General features: G+C 35.5%; 1 protein-coding gene across 1 annotated transcript in view; it reads right to left on the reverse strand.

Annotated features, from left to right (window-relative positions):
- The window catches only part of LOC128855092 (uncharacterized), a 105,023-nt gene that overhangs the window by 50,203 nt on the left and 36,033 nt on the right, over positions 1-18,787 (reverse strand). Inside the window, exon 2 of the mRNA XM_054089705.1 lies at positions 8,412-9,105. Coding sequence (XP_053945680.1) covers positions 8,412-8,462 — 51 coding nt within the window. The 5' untranslated portion in view covers positions 8,463-9,105. The remainder of the gene's footprint in view (positions 1-8,411; positions 9,106-18,787) is intronic.

Below are 18,787 nucleotides of genomic sequence, written 5' to 3' on the forward strand. Positions count from 1 at the left end.
TGACTAGGTGTATGCTCCGAATGTGTGCGCTTGAAGAGCCAGCCACTATATTTACGCTGGCGTCGCGTCGCGTCGGGTCGATGCAATTGTGATTGTTGTGATCGGTGCTTAAATATAAGCTCACTTAGCGAATGAATGTATGTACATACAAATGTACATGAATGTATTCGTCGGTGGGTTTTCTGGCGCTGCGCATACACACAATCGCGTGCAAATATTTATACCTAATAAGCGTTCAAATAGCAACTGAAATTGAGACTTTGGATTTTAACAGCAGCACACACACATAGCCGCACACAAATCTAAACATACGTATGTAAATGATAACTATGTATCTAATGAGGAAAGCATTGTCCAGTCTAGCACGAAATGAAATTGTAACTTAGCCTGAAAGTATTACTCGAAAATATTATTAGAAGTGAAGTAGCAATGGAAGATGGTGAAAAAATAAAAACAACAACAACAAGCTAAGAAGAGTACGCCTTCGGGTGCATTACCCAACACAGTTTTTGAGGAAATTTCAATAGCATAAAGTTAGGTTAGGTTATGGTGGTAATCGGTCTGTACGACCAACTCACTTAGACCTAACAGGCCGTTGGGATACCACTGTGCGGCACGGGAACATCATTTATTTTTCTTCGCAGAACTATTTAGTGGCTCTTATGAAGCGCAGGATTCCTCCCATCCACCCGCCAGACAATTCCGTAATCCGAATTGAAAAAAATATTTTCCTAGAAAACCTGCTCGGATTTTAGCTAAGGCTGTTTCTTTCTCTTCTTCATCTCTACAACCTTGTTAAATTTTCTTTCTACATGTGATCCGGTTTAACCGTAGCTCCGATCTCGAACGCGTCCCAAATATGGTAGCCGGCACAATAAAAATGCAGCAAAAGTCCACGATGCAAGATTGTAAAACCATGTCAATACGGAGGCCTCAATTCTTGTTAATCAAACAAATTTGACAAGAAGATTCAAACGCAAAAAACCCAAAAACTTAATGGACTAAAGAGAATTACCCCTTAAGTGTTGTATGTACCTCAAAATTAAAAAAAAAAATTCTAACTAGTCGCAATGTAGAGTTAAAATAAAAAAAATCTCTACAATGTTCATGGGAGGAAACTCCTATTCTAAAAAATGCCTGCCAAATGGCCGATTATACAAGCCACAAACTTCGAGATAACTTGAAAGGATAAGAAGTTCTTTTTATCCTTTTCTTATTAATCTTCATAGAAACCTAGATTTTACGTATGCGTCTTAAAATAAAACTTGCACTTGTACACACAATATGAGATTTCAATTTGTATGCGGGGTGTCACGCCCCCTACCACTTTTCACCATAAGTACGGTACATACAATTTATGAATTCGAGCAAGGTTTCAGTTCCCTAGCTGAATATGAAATTGCAACCACCGAGAGATTAGCCTTAGGCTAAAAAGCCCATTGTATTCAAAGCTTTGCCGCCGAAGCCGAATGGGTTGGTTCGTGACTACCATTCGGAATTCCGGGAACGTTGGCTCAAAGCTCCTCACAAAAAATATCTGCCGTACGGAGTCGGCTTAAAACTGCAGGTCCCCCTATTTGTGAAACAGCATCAAGACGCATGCCACAAATAGGAGGAGGAGCTCCGTTAAACACACAGGTGTAAGCTTTGAATATATATAAAAAAGTTAGGTAGACATGGAGAAACGAAGAGAGGGAACTAAAAGAAAGAGAAAGGATAGAATAGAGACAGGCAAATCTGAATAATATTCATACTTATGACAACGGAACTCAAAATGCATAGCCCTGCTCTAGCACAAGTAGGAAACTCACAGAGAATATGTTCAGTTCTATCCGGCTTCTTTAAGCAAGACAAGCAAATCAAGTCCTCAGTTATTCCAATGGTGGTCATATGCTGATCCCATGGGTTGTGTCTTGTAATAATATCGACCATCAACCGAACGTCTTTTCTTTTCCTAGTTTTAGAAGAAAGTTTGGTAGTTTTCTGTTTAGGCAGTTTACGGCAGTTCTGCACCATTCTACACTGGAGCATCGCTCTTTATTTAAATTGCAAACATAACAGCTGATCCAGTTCATGATTTCTGTAGAACTGATGCCGATTATTGGCTCTGATCCCTGTGAGGTAACCGCTGATCCGCAGTTGGCAAATTCATCATTTAGAAAAATGTGTAAAGCTTGGTGAAGTGTTTTAAATAAATACAATATATGTGTATACAAGCAAGTAACTTTCTAAGAGTCCGCGATGACACGCTTACTTCCAAAATGACCCAATTTTTTTTTTGGTTAGAATTAATATTGAAGAAAATTTCAGCATTTTATTTTCATATAAAGTTTCATTGAAATATCTCCATTTTTGCTCGAATTGCCGTACGCATGAATGAAGGGTTGGAGGCACGGAAATGCATAAGTAAATCAATTCATCACCTCCTTCGGAACGTTTTGGTATTCATGCGCCTAAACCTATCTCGAATCCGTTATGCTGTAACAAATAACCGTTATGTTAGTAAAAATATAATACCCTAACGCAGTAGAGCGCACGGGTATAAAAACTATCGCAGCAATGATTTTGCTTCGCTTTGAACGATCGCCTAATCATCAAAATAGCTAACTAACCAACTGACTGACTTACTGAATACCCGATGCAGCAGTATACCAACTATCAGCCACGCAAACGCTTAGCAGCATATCATATATGTATGTGTGTCTATGAGTGTCTACTGTATTTCAGCGAATACTTCTTGGTCATTTCTGCTGCTTTGTTGCATTACCACAGTGGCACTACAAACTACTATTCTCTATTGTAATGGCAAATGCAATTAACCAATTATGTGAGCAGCAAATAGCCACTACCGCCACCACTACCACTACTCGTCTACAACAACACCAATCGACCAAAGTAGTAACAGCAGAAGCAAAAGTCAAAGTGGTGGCAACAGCAGTGGCGGCTTGCGTTGTAATTGCAACTCAATCAATTTAAATTGCAATAGTCAGCACAACAATGTAATGCGATGCCAACAACAGTAACAACAACAGCAATTATAGCGCCGAAATAGATAAAAAATAGACCAGCATACAAGCAAAGAGAAACACGAGCATCCGTTGAAAGTCAAAGTTTACAAATCCAACCGACGTTATTGGCTACAATTAATGAAGCATTTATTGCCGTTATTTGCATATTAGCAAAAGTCTTCAAAAACCATCAATTTCAAATTCGGAGCAATTAAAGTTGTAGATATTTTTACAATGTGTAGATTACTTAATTTAGGTGCGGAGACTTAAACTCAAATCGAGATACCCTGCATTTAATTTGTTTATTAGTTGTTGGTGATTCTAACAGTTTTACGATGCTATATGGATTGGATAAAAAATTGTATTAAAAATTTTATAAAAATTTAGCGGTTTTCCATGAAGATTTGCTTACATGAAATGAAATGAAATAAATTGTAATAAAATGAGATAAAATAAACTCAAATTAAATTAATTAAAATAACTTAAATTAAATTAAATTAATTGTGTGCATGAACACTCATTGCGATGAAAAAATAAAACAAAATAAAATAAAATTAAATAAAATTGTATTAAGTTAAATTAAATATAATTTAATTAGCTTCCATTAAATTAAATAAACAATATTAATCCATATTAATTTAACTCAAATGTTGATATGAAAACTCTATGAAGAGAAAAAACAAATCACAAGAAAATAAAATAAAATGAAATTAATTTAACTTTAAATAAATTAAATTAAACTAACTTCAATTAAATTAAATAACTTTTAATTAAGGTATATTTAATTAATATTTGTTTTAATTTTTAATAAACATAACTTGAATTTAGGCATGAACACTTAATGGAATGAAAAATAAAACGAAATAGAATAAAGTAAAATCAAATAAAACTAAGCGAATTTAAATTAATCTAAATCACTTAAACTAAATTAAAATAAATTAACTTAAATTGAATTAAATTAATTAAAATAAATTTTAATTAAACTACTTTACATAATTAATTTAAGTGGGGCCTCTTCAAAAAAAGGTGTTTTTTCTCAATTTTTTTTTCGAGGCGAAAAAAGCGACACACAGGAATAATCTTTTGCATTTATTTGAAGGCATGATTTAAGAGTAATAAACAATTTTTTAACATAAATAAAAAAACAAAATGGCGGACATATGAGGGATCTCGCACAGCTTCTCGTTGCGCGCTAGTAAAACGGCGTGTAAGATTGCGGTCGTAGTTTTCACCTGAAACACAAAAGAAGGCTTTCCCGCATATAATAGACTACTCTTGTATAAAAATATAAAACAATTAACACAAAGTGCTTTTTTCGCTATTTTTTTATTCAAAAAAGGTCTTAAATAACATTAAAAAACGATTTTTGTATTTTTTTAGTTGATTAGTTGCGCATTTCAATTATCTTTATATAGATTATCGCTTTGAAACGATAACTTTCGTCGTTTTTTTTTAACCTTACACGCCATTTTCAAACACATGGTTTTGAGAAAACGTGTTTCAAAGTTTTCAGAAGGTAGACAGTATACTCACACGAGGGACGGTACACAGACCTGTAACTCCGAAATCACTTTGAATTCCGCTTTAAAATTTGAGAGCATATTCTCCTATAATATATCTATTGATTGCCGATTTTTTGAAGCCGACTGATAAGAGGCCCCCCTTAAATTAAACAAACTTAAATTAACTTTTATTTAGACTGGAAAAGTCAAAGAAAAGAAAAAATAGAACTCAATACAAAAAAAACAAGAAATATAAACTTAGATTAAATCAACTTCAACTTAAGTGAATTAACTAATTTCAGTTATACAAAATTAAATTAAATGTAGTCATGGTAACTCAATGAAATGAAAAGATTAAAAAAAAGTCCAATAAGACATAATAAAATAAAATAAAGTGCTTTAAAGCACTTTAATTAATTTAAATTACTTGAAGTTAATTAAAATAAAAATATAAAATAATATTGTATATTAAAATTCTACCATACATATTTACATATTTATTAAGTCCAACCTCGAAAATCGTTATTTCTTTGTCAACAGTCTAAACTACAGGGTGCACCATCTTTTATGTCGGTACGTAAACGCTGAGTAACTCATTTACCAACCGATCGACTTCAACATATGTACATGTTTTCGATACGTCAATTCAGTACAATTTTACCCAGGGATCGCTTTACACCAAAGCAACGCGCTGAAATAGTGACGCTATACATCGAAAATAGTCGTTCTATTGTTCTAACTCAACGCGCATATCGCAAAAAGTATCGCAGCAAACAGGCACCGTCTGACAATACTACTCGTCCTTTGGTGACGAATTTTTTTGAACACGGGACAGAAGGAGATCGTCAACTTGTTGAAGCAGTGAGGGAGCGATTTGCCCAAGAGCCAAAAGTGTCGTATCGTCGTCGCGCTCAAGATTTTGGGCGTCAGTGAAACCACAATGCGGCGCATTTTAAAGCGCATGAAGTGCAATTGACTCAAAATATATTGCCGACAGACCAGTCACATACGGCCAAACAGTCGCTCGAATGGTTGACACTGAACCTAATTTTTTGGAAGCAAATTTTAATGACTGACGAGGCATATTTTAACCTCTCTGGCAATTGGAGAACTGAGAATCCACACGAGATCCATGAAACGCCATTGCATGACCGGAAAGTAACTGTTTGGATGCAATAATAGAATTTCTGCAACGAAAATTCACGGGACGTCTAGTGTCAAAAAGAGGCGACATCGATTGGTCCCCCAGATCAGCTGACCAAACCCCCACGGACTTCTTTTTGTGGGATTATCTGAAAAGTAAGTTTTACGCCAACAAGCCGCAGACTATTGACTAGCTTAAGGCAAACATTCGTGCCGAAATTGGCGGTATAAAACCCGAAATGCTTGACAAGGTGATGAAAAACACAAAAACAAAAGATCGCAGTTTGTGATTTCGATTAAAGGAGGCCACTTGATTGATATTGTATTCAAAAAATAATTTTAATAAATTATAAATAACCAAACCAAATAAAAAACCTCACTTATAAAAATCAGTTGTGTGTGTTTTTTTTTTTTCAAAGTTATTCAATGTTTTCATACCGACATAAAAGGTGGCGCAAACTGTATGTGAAAGTTCAGCTAGTGTTCCCCATAACAGTGTTATGGACCCCATCCTATACCTACTATAAACAGCTTCTGAAGCAACAGTAATCGGAACGTTGGGGATAACATTACCGTACTACCACCCTCATGTGGGACCGTACTACCACCCACAGAAAGTACTTGATAAAATAACTCATTGGTTGAAAGACTGTCAAACATCTTCAGTTTGGTCTATAATTTAACCATGAATAGTCTTACAAACGAACAACCCTTGCAAATCATTGAATTTTATTATGAAAATGCGTGATCTGTTAAGAAAGTTTATCGCATGCTTCTTCCATTTTATGGTCAGTTTAATCGACCCATTGAAGCGACTTTTTGAGTTATTGTGATTAAATTTAGAACCAAATTTACATTACTGGATATCAAACCACGAACACGCGTACGTAGAGTGCGAACTGAAGAAAATAGCGCAGCTGTATCGGCCAGTTTTAATGATGACCATCAATTATGGATTCGTCGCCGTTCGCAGCAATTGGGCTCTGTTACTCAACAACGTGGAACATTTTGCGAAAGGATTCAGGTGTGAAGCCTTTCAAAATACAGCTGGTGCAAGAATTGAAGCCGAACGACCTACCGCAAAGCAGAATTTTTGGTAAATGGGCTCTTGGAAAGTTGGCCGAAGATCCACTTTTTTATCGAAAAATTGTGTTCAGCGACGATAAGCAGAATTGTCAATTTTGGAGTGAAGATCAGCCAAAAGAATTTCAAGAGCTACCAATGTATCCAGAAAAGGTCACAGTTTAGTGCGGTTTATGGGTTGGAGGAATCATTGGACCGTATACTTCTTCAAAGATGCTGCGAATCGTAACGTAACTGTGAATGGTGAGCACTAACGTCAAATGATATCCTACTTTTTTTGCCCAAAATGCAAGAGCTTGACTTGCATGACATGTGGTTTCAGCAACACGGTGCCACATGCCACACAGCACGCGTAACAATGGACTTGTTGAGAGGCGAGTTCGGTGAACATTTAATTTCACGTTCGGCACCTGTCAATTGGTCACCCAGATCGTGCGATATAACGCCTTTAGATAATTTTTTGTGGGGCTATGTTAAAGCTCATGTCTGTTCAGACAAGCCTGTTTCAATTAACGCATTGTAAGACAACATTAAAGCATTTATAAGTGAGATACCGGCCGAAACATTGGAAAGAGTATGCCAAAATTGGACTAAGCGGACGGACCATTTGAAGCGTAGTCAACATTTGCATGAAATAATCTTCAAACATTAAATTATATGGACTGTACTATCGATTTAAATAAAAATTGCATGCATTTTTCTGAATTTTACGTGTGTTTTTTTGAAAAACTTTCCTATAGCTCTTAAAAAACCACCCCCCAAAATTAGCGTCACAAAATATCTCGACATGCATCTTGATAGCAAACGTACATGGAAAACGCATATTTCCACCAAACGGAAGGCTCTAGGAATAAAACTCAGTAGCAAATATTGGTTACTACATGACAATTTTCATGTTTCTCTCGAAAGTAAGCTCTCAGCTTACTCAGCTATTATATGGACATATGGCATTCGACGTTAGGGTACTGCAGCTAACTCAAACATTGAAATACTTCAAAGAGTCCGGTCGAAAACTCTCCCAAAAGCCCCTTATTATATCACAAATGCACAAATCAATATCTCAAAGTATTCACAATAAGAAAATATGCAACATCATGCAACACACGACTCGAATCGCACTCAAACCATCTCATCACAGAAATCATTGCAAATCTCTTAACCTTCACAAGACTCAAGAGAAAGTCTACAACAGCCCTCATATGATAAGAAATTAGTATAAATTATTATTTATATAAAATTATTAGACGGTTGCAATGCTGAGTGTATTTGATAAATATTGTTTCTCTTAAATGAATTATCTTAAATGAATTAATTAGCTTTAAGTAAAAACATTGCTTAATGCTTAAAAAACAGATCACAATAAAGAAATTAATTAAAAAATTTATAAATTCAGTGAGTTAAACCAAAAGTAAAAAATCAATATTTGTTTATCCCGGGAACATTGTTTTGGTTTTAGAACTGACTTTCCATGGTTTTAGATCTTACTTTCTCATACTGATTCAAAGTCATCTAGCTCTCCCATGTTTCTAAACAAAACAGACCGGCAATTGCGGAAAACCTCAATAGTTTAGAAAATTTATTTCATCCATAATTATGTATATTAAACCCAGATCATAAAATACTTATTAACTTTCCCACATTTTAGTATAAAAATAAACCAGTTTCCTTCACTCACCAATAGCAGGAAGAGCAAATTCACGAACCAACTCAAATGTGATGCTGCCATAACGTTCTCACGATAAGAATTTCTCAGCGCCTTGTTGCTGCTTATTCACTTTTGCACTTGACTTGAACTTGTGCGTGCTTTCAGCTGCTTTTGCTGCCAACTACAACTACAACTACTGTACTCTTGCACTCTACACCGGCGAATAACCACTTTTAGGCCTACACGATGTAGGCCAAACTTCCACGTTCGCTCTTCGCTTCTGCTCCTCCCGCTACACGCTTAGCAGCTGCTACTATTGCTGCTGCTGCTGTTGCTATCACTTCTGCACTTTTAAGTAACGCAAATTTGGTATTCAAATGAGTGCAAAGGAAAATAAAATACAAAAAATGCCAATAAATGCACTTCGCCTTTTATGATTCACGTACACGTCACGCGGTGAATCATAATGGTTATAACGCCACGTAGGTACAAAGTTTAGTTGGGCTACTGTTGCTGTTGTCGCACGAATGCATTATGCAGCACGATGCCGATTGGTGGGAGAAGAATGCTTGTGAAGGGCGCTGGATAAACGAGTTGCGTGCGAAATGTTGTTGACTGCTGAATGCGTGTGTGAGTATGTAAGTGAAGGTGATGGATGCTGGACGACAATAGTTGGGCGATGTTGATGGGACTCTGCGTGCTGCTGTCGCTGTTTAGTGGTTCACTGAAAGAGTGGAAGAAAAGCAAAAACAAAAAATTGTATTATTAAAACAGGTTAATGTTGAACAAAAAATGTCAGTTCAAATTCTGTTTTGTATTCTGTTTGTATTAATAAATAATAGCATAGGGGAAATATGTGTATATGTATTTGTGTATGTATACACGCAATAAGAAATATATTGTACATTTTTAATAAATGATTAGGCATCTTTTACAAATCCATAATGGACTTTTATTTCAACTTCATTGTGAACACCATTAAACAGGCATCATTAAGACAGAGTAGGGGTCCAAATCAATTAGCAGTAAAATCACAGAATTATAGAAGTATAAAGATACTATTATACATACACTTATACACAAATATGCTAACATATATAAGTACAACAGAAAATGTGTATATCAATTACAAGTATTAATAATGGCTTAAAGTGACGCCCCGTAATTGTCTTGTAATCGAATTACACGCCTATTATATTACATATGATTTATGCCTATAGAAATGTATATAAAGGTAAGTGCATACATACACACAAACGTATACGTACTTATAATCAACACAGGTACATCACTCATCCACGGCAAAGCCTCAAAATAGCTTCAAAAATATGCGAGTACAACACTTCACTTCGGACAACACCCACAAAACTCATTAATTTTTTAATAATAACAGTACATGAATAAATTATAACTACATATGCATGAATTTATCGTAACGTGTGCACACCAACGCACACATACCAGCACCCATATAAAATATACCCGTCAATCAGCGATGATTGTAAACTTTTACTTTTCTCAACGCGAGTAATTCATCGTAACGAAATACTCGTACTCTTCCTATATTCTTCACAATCGATCGGGCGCTTCAATTGCATAACTCTTCTTTGTATCGATATAACGAAGGTAACAAAGGCCTTTCATGCTTTACTTAAGAGAAAGGAAACAATCAAGTACGCTAACAATTCCAAACAATTACTACTGTTACTCTACCTGAATATTCATTGTATTTCATATGCAGAAAATATTATAAACCCATAAAAGATGTCAGCTGTCATGTTAACAGCTGAGAAATCACACCCATATACCCACATATCCAAGCGGGCCTATAGCAGCCAAAAGCTGTATGCACCCTTATGCGAGTGTGTATGTGAGAGTTTACGTGCGAGTTCGCACACAAAAGTTAGTATTAAAAATTCTGTATATGTAGCACACACATCTAAACGTACATAAATGTTGTGTAACTACAGCTGAAATTTCGAAGAAACAAATACGCGAATTTGCATACGTATGATTGTATGCGTGTGATTGAAGACACATTACTAAATTACCCAATCGACCTTTTCAAAAGGTCTATTGGTAAGAATTAAAATTTGGTCATAAATAAATGTAAACTTATGCCCCCATAATTGAGCCAGATTAACTTTTTATAATGTTTTGCATTACTTTTCAAGTAAATTCTTTATGAAAAAGTATTTTTTTTTTTTTTTTCACTTTCAAAAGTAGTAGAAAATTCCCAAAAATTTAACAAATTAAAAATCATTAGCAAAGTCATCAAACTTTTAAACTCTTCAATCAGAATTTTTAGAAAGCTTTTAGGTATGCAGTTTTATAGTCCATTCAGTTTTGGGTGAAGTATAAGCTTCAAATCGCTCAAAAATCTCATTGAATTTTTTTGTAATTTTTTTGGCAGACGGTGTTGAGCATTTTCTCCCATATACGACTAAACGACTTCCGAACATGTGCTTATGTGGAAACAATTCTGCATAAGTAAAAGTTTTCTAAATATTCTGCATAAAAAGTTAAAATATATAATGATAATTTTCTTCAAATTAATTAAGTTTTTCTGAATTTTATACAAATTTTAATTTATGATATTTTTTTTATGCAATGAACTACAGGATTGCCCATTTTCGATGGACCCATGTATTTTTTGGGCCCATTTCAATCCACGAGGCTTGTCTGCAGGCAACAATATTTGCGTCAATTGAATCTTATACGGGAATAAATGCAAATCAATGCGGATAATTCGTTGTAAAGTGGTCCGAGCAATGCCCAACTGCTGAGCACGGCGATTTTGGAATGTCCTTGGCGACGTCCCAACACTGGCCCGTACAAGAGCAATATTCTCATCCGATCGCCTTGGTCATACCTTTCGTACCAAACGTTTAATTGTGTTCTTAGAAGGCGCACTTTTCACATTATTTAATTTTTTATACGCACGTTGAGTTTTCACAATTGACTTCTTTTGTTGAATGTAAATTTCAACAATTTGGGAGCGCTTGCGTGGCGTGTACTGTTCCATGGTAAAAATTTGCTTGGACTGACACTTCCAACGCGGTATGTCATTAAGCGATCTGACGTCTCAGTCAAAAGATACAGGGTTGCCAGATGGGTCCGTGGAATATTGGCTACCATGTATAAGTAGTAACTCGATTCTTTCCGGGATCGGCGCAAGTTTGTTTTTATTATATTAATTAATTATACTTTAAAGCGATGAATTTTATTTGAAATTAAAGAAGTTTTCGATTTTGGTTTGTTTTGTGCACACTCGCTTGTTCAGTACTACACTGTTCCTGAGCCTCTGCATTGTTAAAACATCGTTTAAGCAAGCATACATATATTGAATGCTGATCTTGTGTCCTCCGATATTTAGCATAACATCGTTAGTTCCTTCACCGACGGTTTCGTCTTCATTACTGCATTCTTCATTTAAAGCTTTGGGATGCAAATGAGGTTCAATAATACATTAATCGATTTCAGATCGGGAGACTTGCTACAATGGTTCTACTTCACGAAGCAAAGTTACAATCAGTTGAACATTGGATGTATCATCAGCTATCTGTAATCATAACTGTGAAAGAGGAATGATATCGTCACAATCCCAGTCAGACGCTTTTTCAAACAGTTGCTGAAACCATGACTGATTTAAAGTTGGAGGAAGGGCATTTCGCATTTTTCAGGTCGATATCTCGCAGTGACTCATCCATAGTTTCTCCACGAGCAACAATAACGTTTTGATCCACGGGCTGTTTAGAGCCAATTTGAAGGAAAACACATTACCGATATTTGGCCGTCGTAGCTCTTTAACTCGCCTTCTCTGGAGTGGCATGGGGCATTATCAATAAGAAAAAGTGTTTTTCCGGAAGATTTTGCACACGAAGGAACTTTTGTACCTGTTTATTTAAGCAATTTTTGTTTAACCCTCTAGTGCCCAAATTTTATTTTTGAATGAAAAAAATTGCTTTGGGTGGGGATTATGGTAAAATATAGGTTCTTTATCAAGAAAGTGAAATTTTGTTCCTTGATCCGATTATATAGGGATAAAACCTTACCCCGCCTGCAGGCGGCTTTGGGAAAGAACGCCAAAAAAAATCTAAATGAAAAACTTGCAAATTCAGTGTATTACGTACTTTTATTGAACAAAACAGAAAGTTTTTAAAAGAAATCAATACAAAACAAACAGTCAGTCTTATTTCAAATAGTTTTAGAAAAATGTCCACAAAAGAAAGGCATGCTTTTGGGCATAAATAGGCAGTTAGTGCAATGGTTTATGGTGAAAATTGTGAAAGCAGTCCTTTTTCTAGGAAAAACAAAGATTCAGATTCCATTTTCGGCACACGATTTGAGTTTCGGAGGTGCAGCCAGGATATTCGCACCTATTTTTACCGGTGCGTGATAAAAACTTTGCAAAATGTCCAACTCCGTCGTAGCGAACGTCGTCAGGAGGTAAGTAAGCTTTTCTTCCAGTAAATTTTACTTGAGGAGTTTGTCAAGGACGACCTGGAGCTCTTGGTATTGAAGAATATTGTTGTTTGCATAGTACGTATGCGATCTCTGCCCGGAAGTTCGGCAGTTGGTACTGCCTAGCATGTGTGTCAATCTTGTTAATTCTTCTGAGCAAAACATAAGCGTTTATCATGGCCATATCAAGCAGGTGATTAAAAAGTCGGTTTGTGTACTTATTGCTCTTTACCGGAATCTTATATCGCCCAATTAGTCCATCCATGAGGTCGACGCCCCCCATATATGACTATTATATTATATTCACGGACTGCATTGGGGCAATCGACATCAAGAATTTTTTTCTGAGCGGACGAACCGCGACACCTTATTTATAACATTTGTTTCATTCTGGAAGGGCTTTTCGCCTGCGTAACTCGATGCGAGTCACACTATTTTATTGTCCTTCCAAACTGATAAAGAAATGTCAACTCCTAAAGCAGATCCACAAAATTCAGTTGAATATAAACGGGGTTGTTTCCTGAGATCAAGATCTGTCGGAAGTTTGCAATTCGGAATTCGATTTGAACGAATAGTTCCCAGCGAATGTATTCCGCGTGATTTTAGATAAACCAGAAGTGGCAGTGGTTTTTAAAATCTGGAATGTTATGGCACAATCGGATGCCCCAAGATCTGGTGTATCAGTCAGAACAGCATTGTCTCCTGCGCCGCAATATATTTCGAAGTTATAACAAAATCCGAAGGAGTCACACAAAACGAAGAGTTTTATACCCCATTTATGTGGTTTATCTGGCAGATATTGTCGAAGGAAAGTCCTCATCTTCGGTGCGCACATTTGTTCATCGTCACATAAACGTTGAGTCATCGGAATGGACTGAAACCTGTTATTGAAATGATCAACGAGACATAAATTGACAACATGTACATAAATTGACACACACTTCTGATTCCAGCATAGAATCTGACAAATTTACCGCCCTGTTAATCACCTCGTCAATTCCAGTGTCGATAGGTAATTCTGCATCGTCCACATCTTCGTCTAAAAGATCTTCCAAATCTTCTTCCACGTCTGTATCATCGTCGATTTCCAATAAATCCAAAAATGTCGTTAATCCATTTCTAAAAAACCAAAACTTTAAGCTTAGCTCCCCTCTAAAAATATCAAAATTTCAAACTTACCGCATAATGTTATTTATTCCGAGCTATCCCAGGACCGCCTCTAGACGGGCTGTCTTCAAAGGTTTATAAAATACAGGAAACACTTTTTTTTTGTTATTATTTTTAACTTTCGTATTTTGAACACAACCAGCAACACTACGATAATTTTTATTATAAGCTAAATACACTTCTAATATTTTTATTTAATTTTTAAAATACACCACTTTTGCAGAATAATTAATTTGACCGCTTTTCACTATTTTCCGACTTCAAATGACTATGACGGCTGATTAAAAAACAAGACGCTGCTGCAACTGCACCAGCAATAATTTTGGGACTTTCCGGAATTAGAAAGAGTTTAAAAAGTAACGAAATGGTATTTTAAAAGGGAATAAGCGTGAAATAAACTTAGGCCGTCTACAGGCGGTCTTGGGTACTAGAGGGTTAAAACAGGGTTCTTTGTTTTGACAAAAAATAAACATATATCTGAAACAAATGTTCTGTAAAACCATAGTTCAAATAAATTTAAAGTCATCCAAGCACTTTTATTTCCTTTGTAGGAACAACAACAGTACTCTCCCGAGCTACATTCTACAGCATAAAAAGTGCAAAAGAGAAAGAAACAAATTGTTTAATCTCGCAAGTACTCAGTACGCAATGAAAAAAATGAAAAAAAAAAACTGTGTCGTAAATATCGGGGAGTGCAGGAATTGAGGTTCTACAGTATTTAAAAAAATAAGTTAATGACAAAAATTTAAAAAAATAAGATATGATACAGATAATATTATAATGCATGATGGAAAGAATAATGAGTTGACGCCTATCGTGGTGCCGTTACTTTGCGCTCAGCGAATTTGACAATGAGTTACGTGGTTTTAGCTCCAGTATGGCCAGATTACCATTTTCGTAACTTGATTTAGCATTTTTTTTTATTATTTAGTCTCGAAGTTTTAGTTCTTCCTTCGTGACATTTTTCTAGCCTGTTCTAATTAAAAGTAATGTTTATAATTTTGCAAAATACACTTTTTTTAAAATTAGTTCAATAATTCACTCAGTTTTATTCAGCTTTAAGCAATTGCAGTTGTTGTTGGTGTTCTGCTTTTAGCAGTCAAATCTCTCGCTCGCTATTACAGTGTTGCCTAGCTTTGGATATAAAAACGCACTAAATGCCCATTGAAAGAAAATAAAACACCAAATTTTTATTGAATTACTTAAAGAACTTTGTATGCGTGACAAATAGACTTTAGAATATGTGTTTTTTTTTAATAAATGTGTTATGCTTTTGTACAATTTAATTTATGAGTTTTTTTTGTGTTAAGCGAAACTTTTTTTAAGGGAACGAATTTTTTGCTATATTTGAGGTTATGTAACTAGATAAGGAACTCTTTTTGTAAAAATGTCAGTATGGTTTGTTTAGTATTTTCTGGTATTTTATGGCTTATTTCTACAAAGAATACACCTCTTGGTGCTCTATGTCCCACTAAGGATTGATGGCCGGAAGGAACGATTACACCTCTATAGTTTTAATTCGCATTCAGTAAGTTCAAACGCCTTTTAAAAGGTATAAAAAGGTTTTCAATCTTAAGAAGAGTTTAGGGAAGAAGATTTAATATTCTTACATAACCTTAAATGAAGCCAAAAATTAAATTTGCACTTTCAAATTATCAAATTTTATAAAAGTGAAAAAATTTTTATTAGCACTAAAATCTTCTCAGAGTGACCTTTTTTAACCTTTTCTGGTTTAATAATATAGTTTTTTCGTAGCTTTAAATTAAAAACGTAAAAACAAACCTGAAACTTCAATATTTTCGCATTTTGGGTATAAAAATTCACTAAATTTATTGTGAAGAGCAAATGGTTGGTAACACAGCACAACTCAGAAAAACGTGACGTCACGCACTGTTGATGGGCGCAATCTTCTTTCTATCATTCTTGATTATAATGGACAAGATAATCACTGATGTTTAACCAACATCAGCAAGTGGCTATACAGCAGATGACTCTCTTATTTTATCGGATACTGAAGGATACTGATACAAAGGTAAGGGACACAGTGAGGAGAAAAAAGCACATGAACGTGAAAGCAAAACGTGAAGAAGAAGAAAAAACAAATTTTCGGCGCAAAATATTACGAATATTGGAAAAAATTAAGTGACTTAATTGTGTGAGCACATACATAAGTGTGCATCACACTCCATCACTCGCTCAAAATGAAGATTTCATCTATCGATTTTTTTTTTCAGTAAAAAAGTTATTAAAAAAGGGATCATTAATTTTGCGAAACCTTGTAACATCTACTGATAAGATGATGATCTCCCTCATGTTCATAAGAGGATTTTCGAGTACAAATTTCTTAGATTTTTCGAAGCTTTTATCAGGACGATTAAAACATCAATAAATCCCACTTTGAGCTGTTTGCACCATTCGTTTGGTTGTGCTTCCCACATTGTCGAGTTCCTACGGGCACCATTAACATAGATAGTCCATAGCCTATTATGCTTTTACTTTAACCAGCTATTAAATATTGCTGTCTGTTCTTTGGACTACACTGTAACTAGTCCTATAGCGAAAAGTTGTAATATTGTATCAGTTTCTGCACACCTTCTTAATTCTCAAAACAAATTTCCATCTTTATGGGCACACCGTGAAACACTTAGCAAAGGACCGAGTATTGCTGCGTAAGCCCAGTTGAGAAGATGTTTTTCCCCGGGCGTTTGGGTTTGCTGGGCGAACGTTCAGAAATATGTATGTATTTATTTCTTAACCAATCGCTAGCTGGCGTTAAATGCTTGTCAGTCGATTAGTATTTGGCTTTTATTTATAGCTGTACCTCTTTTTTCTAGCCGCCGCTAGCATACCAGCACCTTTTTTGTTTTGCCTCTGATGAGAACAATTAATTTAATTAAATGGTTACCTCGAAGGCGGTTACCCGTAGGCAAAAATACAAAAAGCAAAGTACCCAAAAAAAAAATCACCTTCACTTTTCATCTGATATTTTCGCAGACCAGCAGGCGATTAGCTGGTCAGATGTGCACACATACATATGCAGGTATTTAGTATGTGGTTAATTGTTCGCATGCGACTATTCCAGGCTTAATTAATTAAACTTACAGATATCGCGGCGATATACAAGGAATTCAATTTGTAGATAATAAAAAACGATTACTTCAAAAACAAACACAAAATGTTTTTAAACTTAAAGTTCAGTTCGATGCTAAGATATCATTCGTCTAAGCCGCATTTTGCATCACAAATACAACAATTTGAAATACATTTGAAGACCATGTCTAAACTAAATATGATTTGAAGAAAAAAAACTGGTTATGTTAATTTTTAATTGGTATATTTTTAAAGTGTATATCTGCATGAATGTATAATAGTTTCCTACTAAGTTAATATGTGTGAACTTTGCCAGTTACAAGCGTGGAGAACAAAAAGCGTGGAAACAAATATACCTGCCGACACCCAGCTGGGAGGGCACGACCCAGTGAGACATACTTCTAGTGCACAAACAATGAAGTTTCTTCAAAGAGAAATCGATTTTGTGGCGATTATGTCTGCACCATTTGTGGTGTGTGTCTTGAAGTTTTCCCACAAATGGAGGGACCTACTGTTTTATGCTGCCTTCGTAGGACAGGTGGTTTTTTTATGAGGTGTTTTTTTCATGGCAGAAATACACTCGGTAATTTGGCATTGCCAGCCGAGGGACGAACGCTGTTAGAGAAACCTTTTTTATAATTGAATGTCTTATGCCCAAATAGTCATGCACCAACCCATTCGGCTACGGCGGCCGTGAAAGTTGAAAGGATACTAATTAAAAATTGTAAATAAATATTTTCCATTTTTCAAATACACAAGAACATAAAATCCAGCATTTAGACATATCGATGGAAGAATTCAAATCTATTCTTAGGCCGAGAGATCATAATTGAAACCCCAAGCACTCAGCCAAGGACACCATAATACTTGAGACCTAAAACAAAAGATACAAAGCTAACTCCTCTTCAAATTTACTTGACTGCTTACTGACACATAGAAAATTTGACTGATCTAGGAACAGTAACTGTTTCCTTTGATAAAGTTTGATAAAGACTTAGGGGGCTTAAGAAAAGGCTAAAACCTACCCCGAGTTGTATCGCTAAATGATGATGATGAAAGACTTAGGTATGGGTTTTTCAAGAGGCACTTAGTTTTTTCGCAGGTATTTGGGTCACACCAACGGTTTCCGTAGTTTCTGATTAAGGGTTCCGTCAAAACCTCAATCGATAATTGGCTGTAGATTCGCATTGGGTTGGCCGCAAATCGACAGGGCGCGAATTCCTCAGCCAGTTCATTACCCTGAGCCCCACATTGCGCCGGTAAATGTGTACAAAAGTTCACTCTGGTTCCTCTTGACGTTGAAATTTATTCTCCTGGAAATTGAGAAAGAATCGTGTGCATTTTCCAGTTAATTTTTTCAGCACTTCCCATTTTTAAACAGCTACATCAATTTTAGTTGGCATTAAGTACTTCAAATACTATTTAAACTTTTATATATTCAAACTCTTAATTTGAAAATATTTTAAATTCAATATAATCTTTGCTCTTCCTTTGGAATGTTTTCCGAGTTGGCAACACTGTTTCTATTGCTAAGCATTCACACCATCTACAGCTGTGAAAAAAAGACACCAAAGCAAAACGAGTAGATATCCCTACAGGGCACACCATGTATGTGTATGGGTGTATATGATAGTAGGTAAGAATTTTTCATTATTTTTTGTGCTTTTTCATATTTCTGTGACTGC

The sequence above is a fragment of the Anastrepha ludens genome, chromosome 2, assembly GCF_028408465.1.
Source record: "Anastrepha ludens isolate Willacy chromosome 2, idAnaLude1.1, whole genome shotgun sequence".
In the NCBI taxonomy this organism is placed as follows: domain Eukaryota; kingdom Metazoa; phylum Arthropoda; class Insecta; order Diptera; family Tephritidae; genus Anastrepha; species Anastrepha ludens.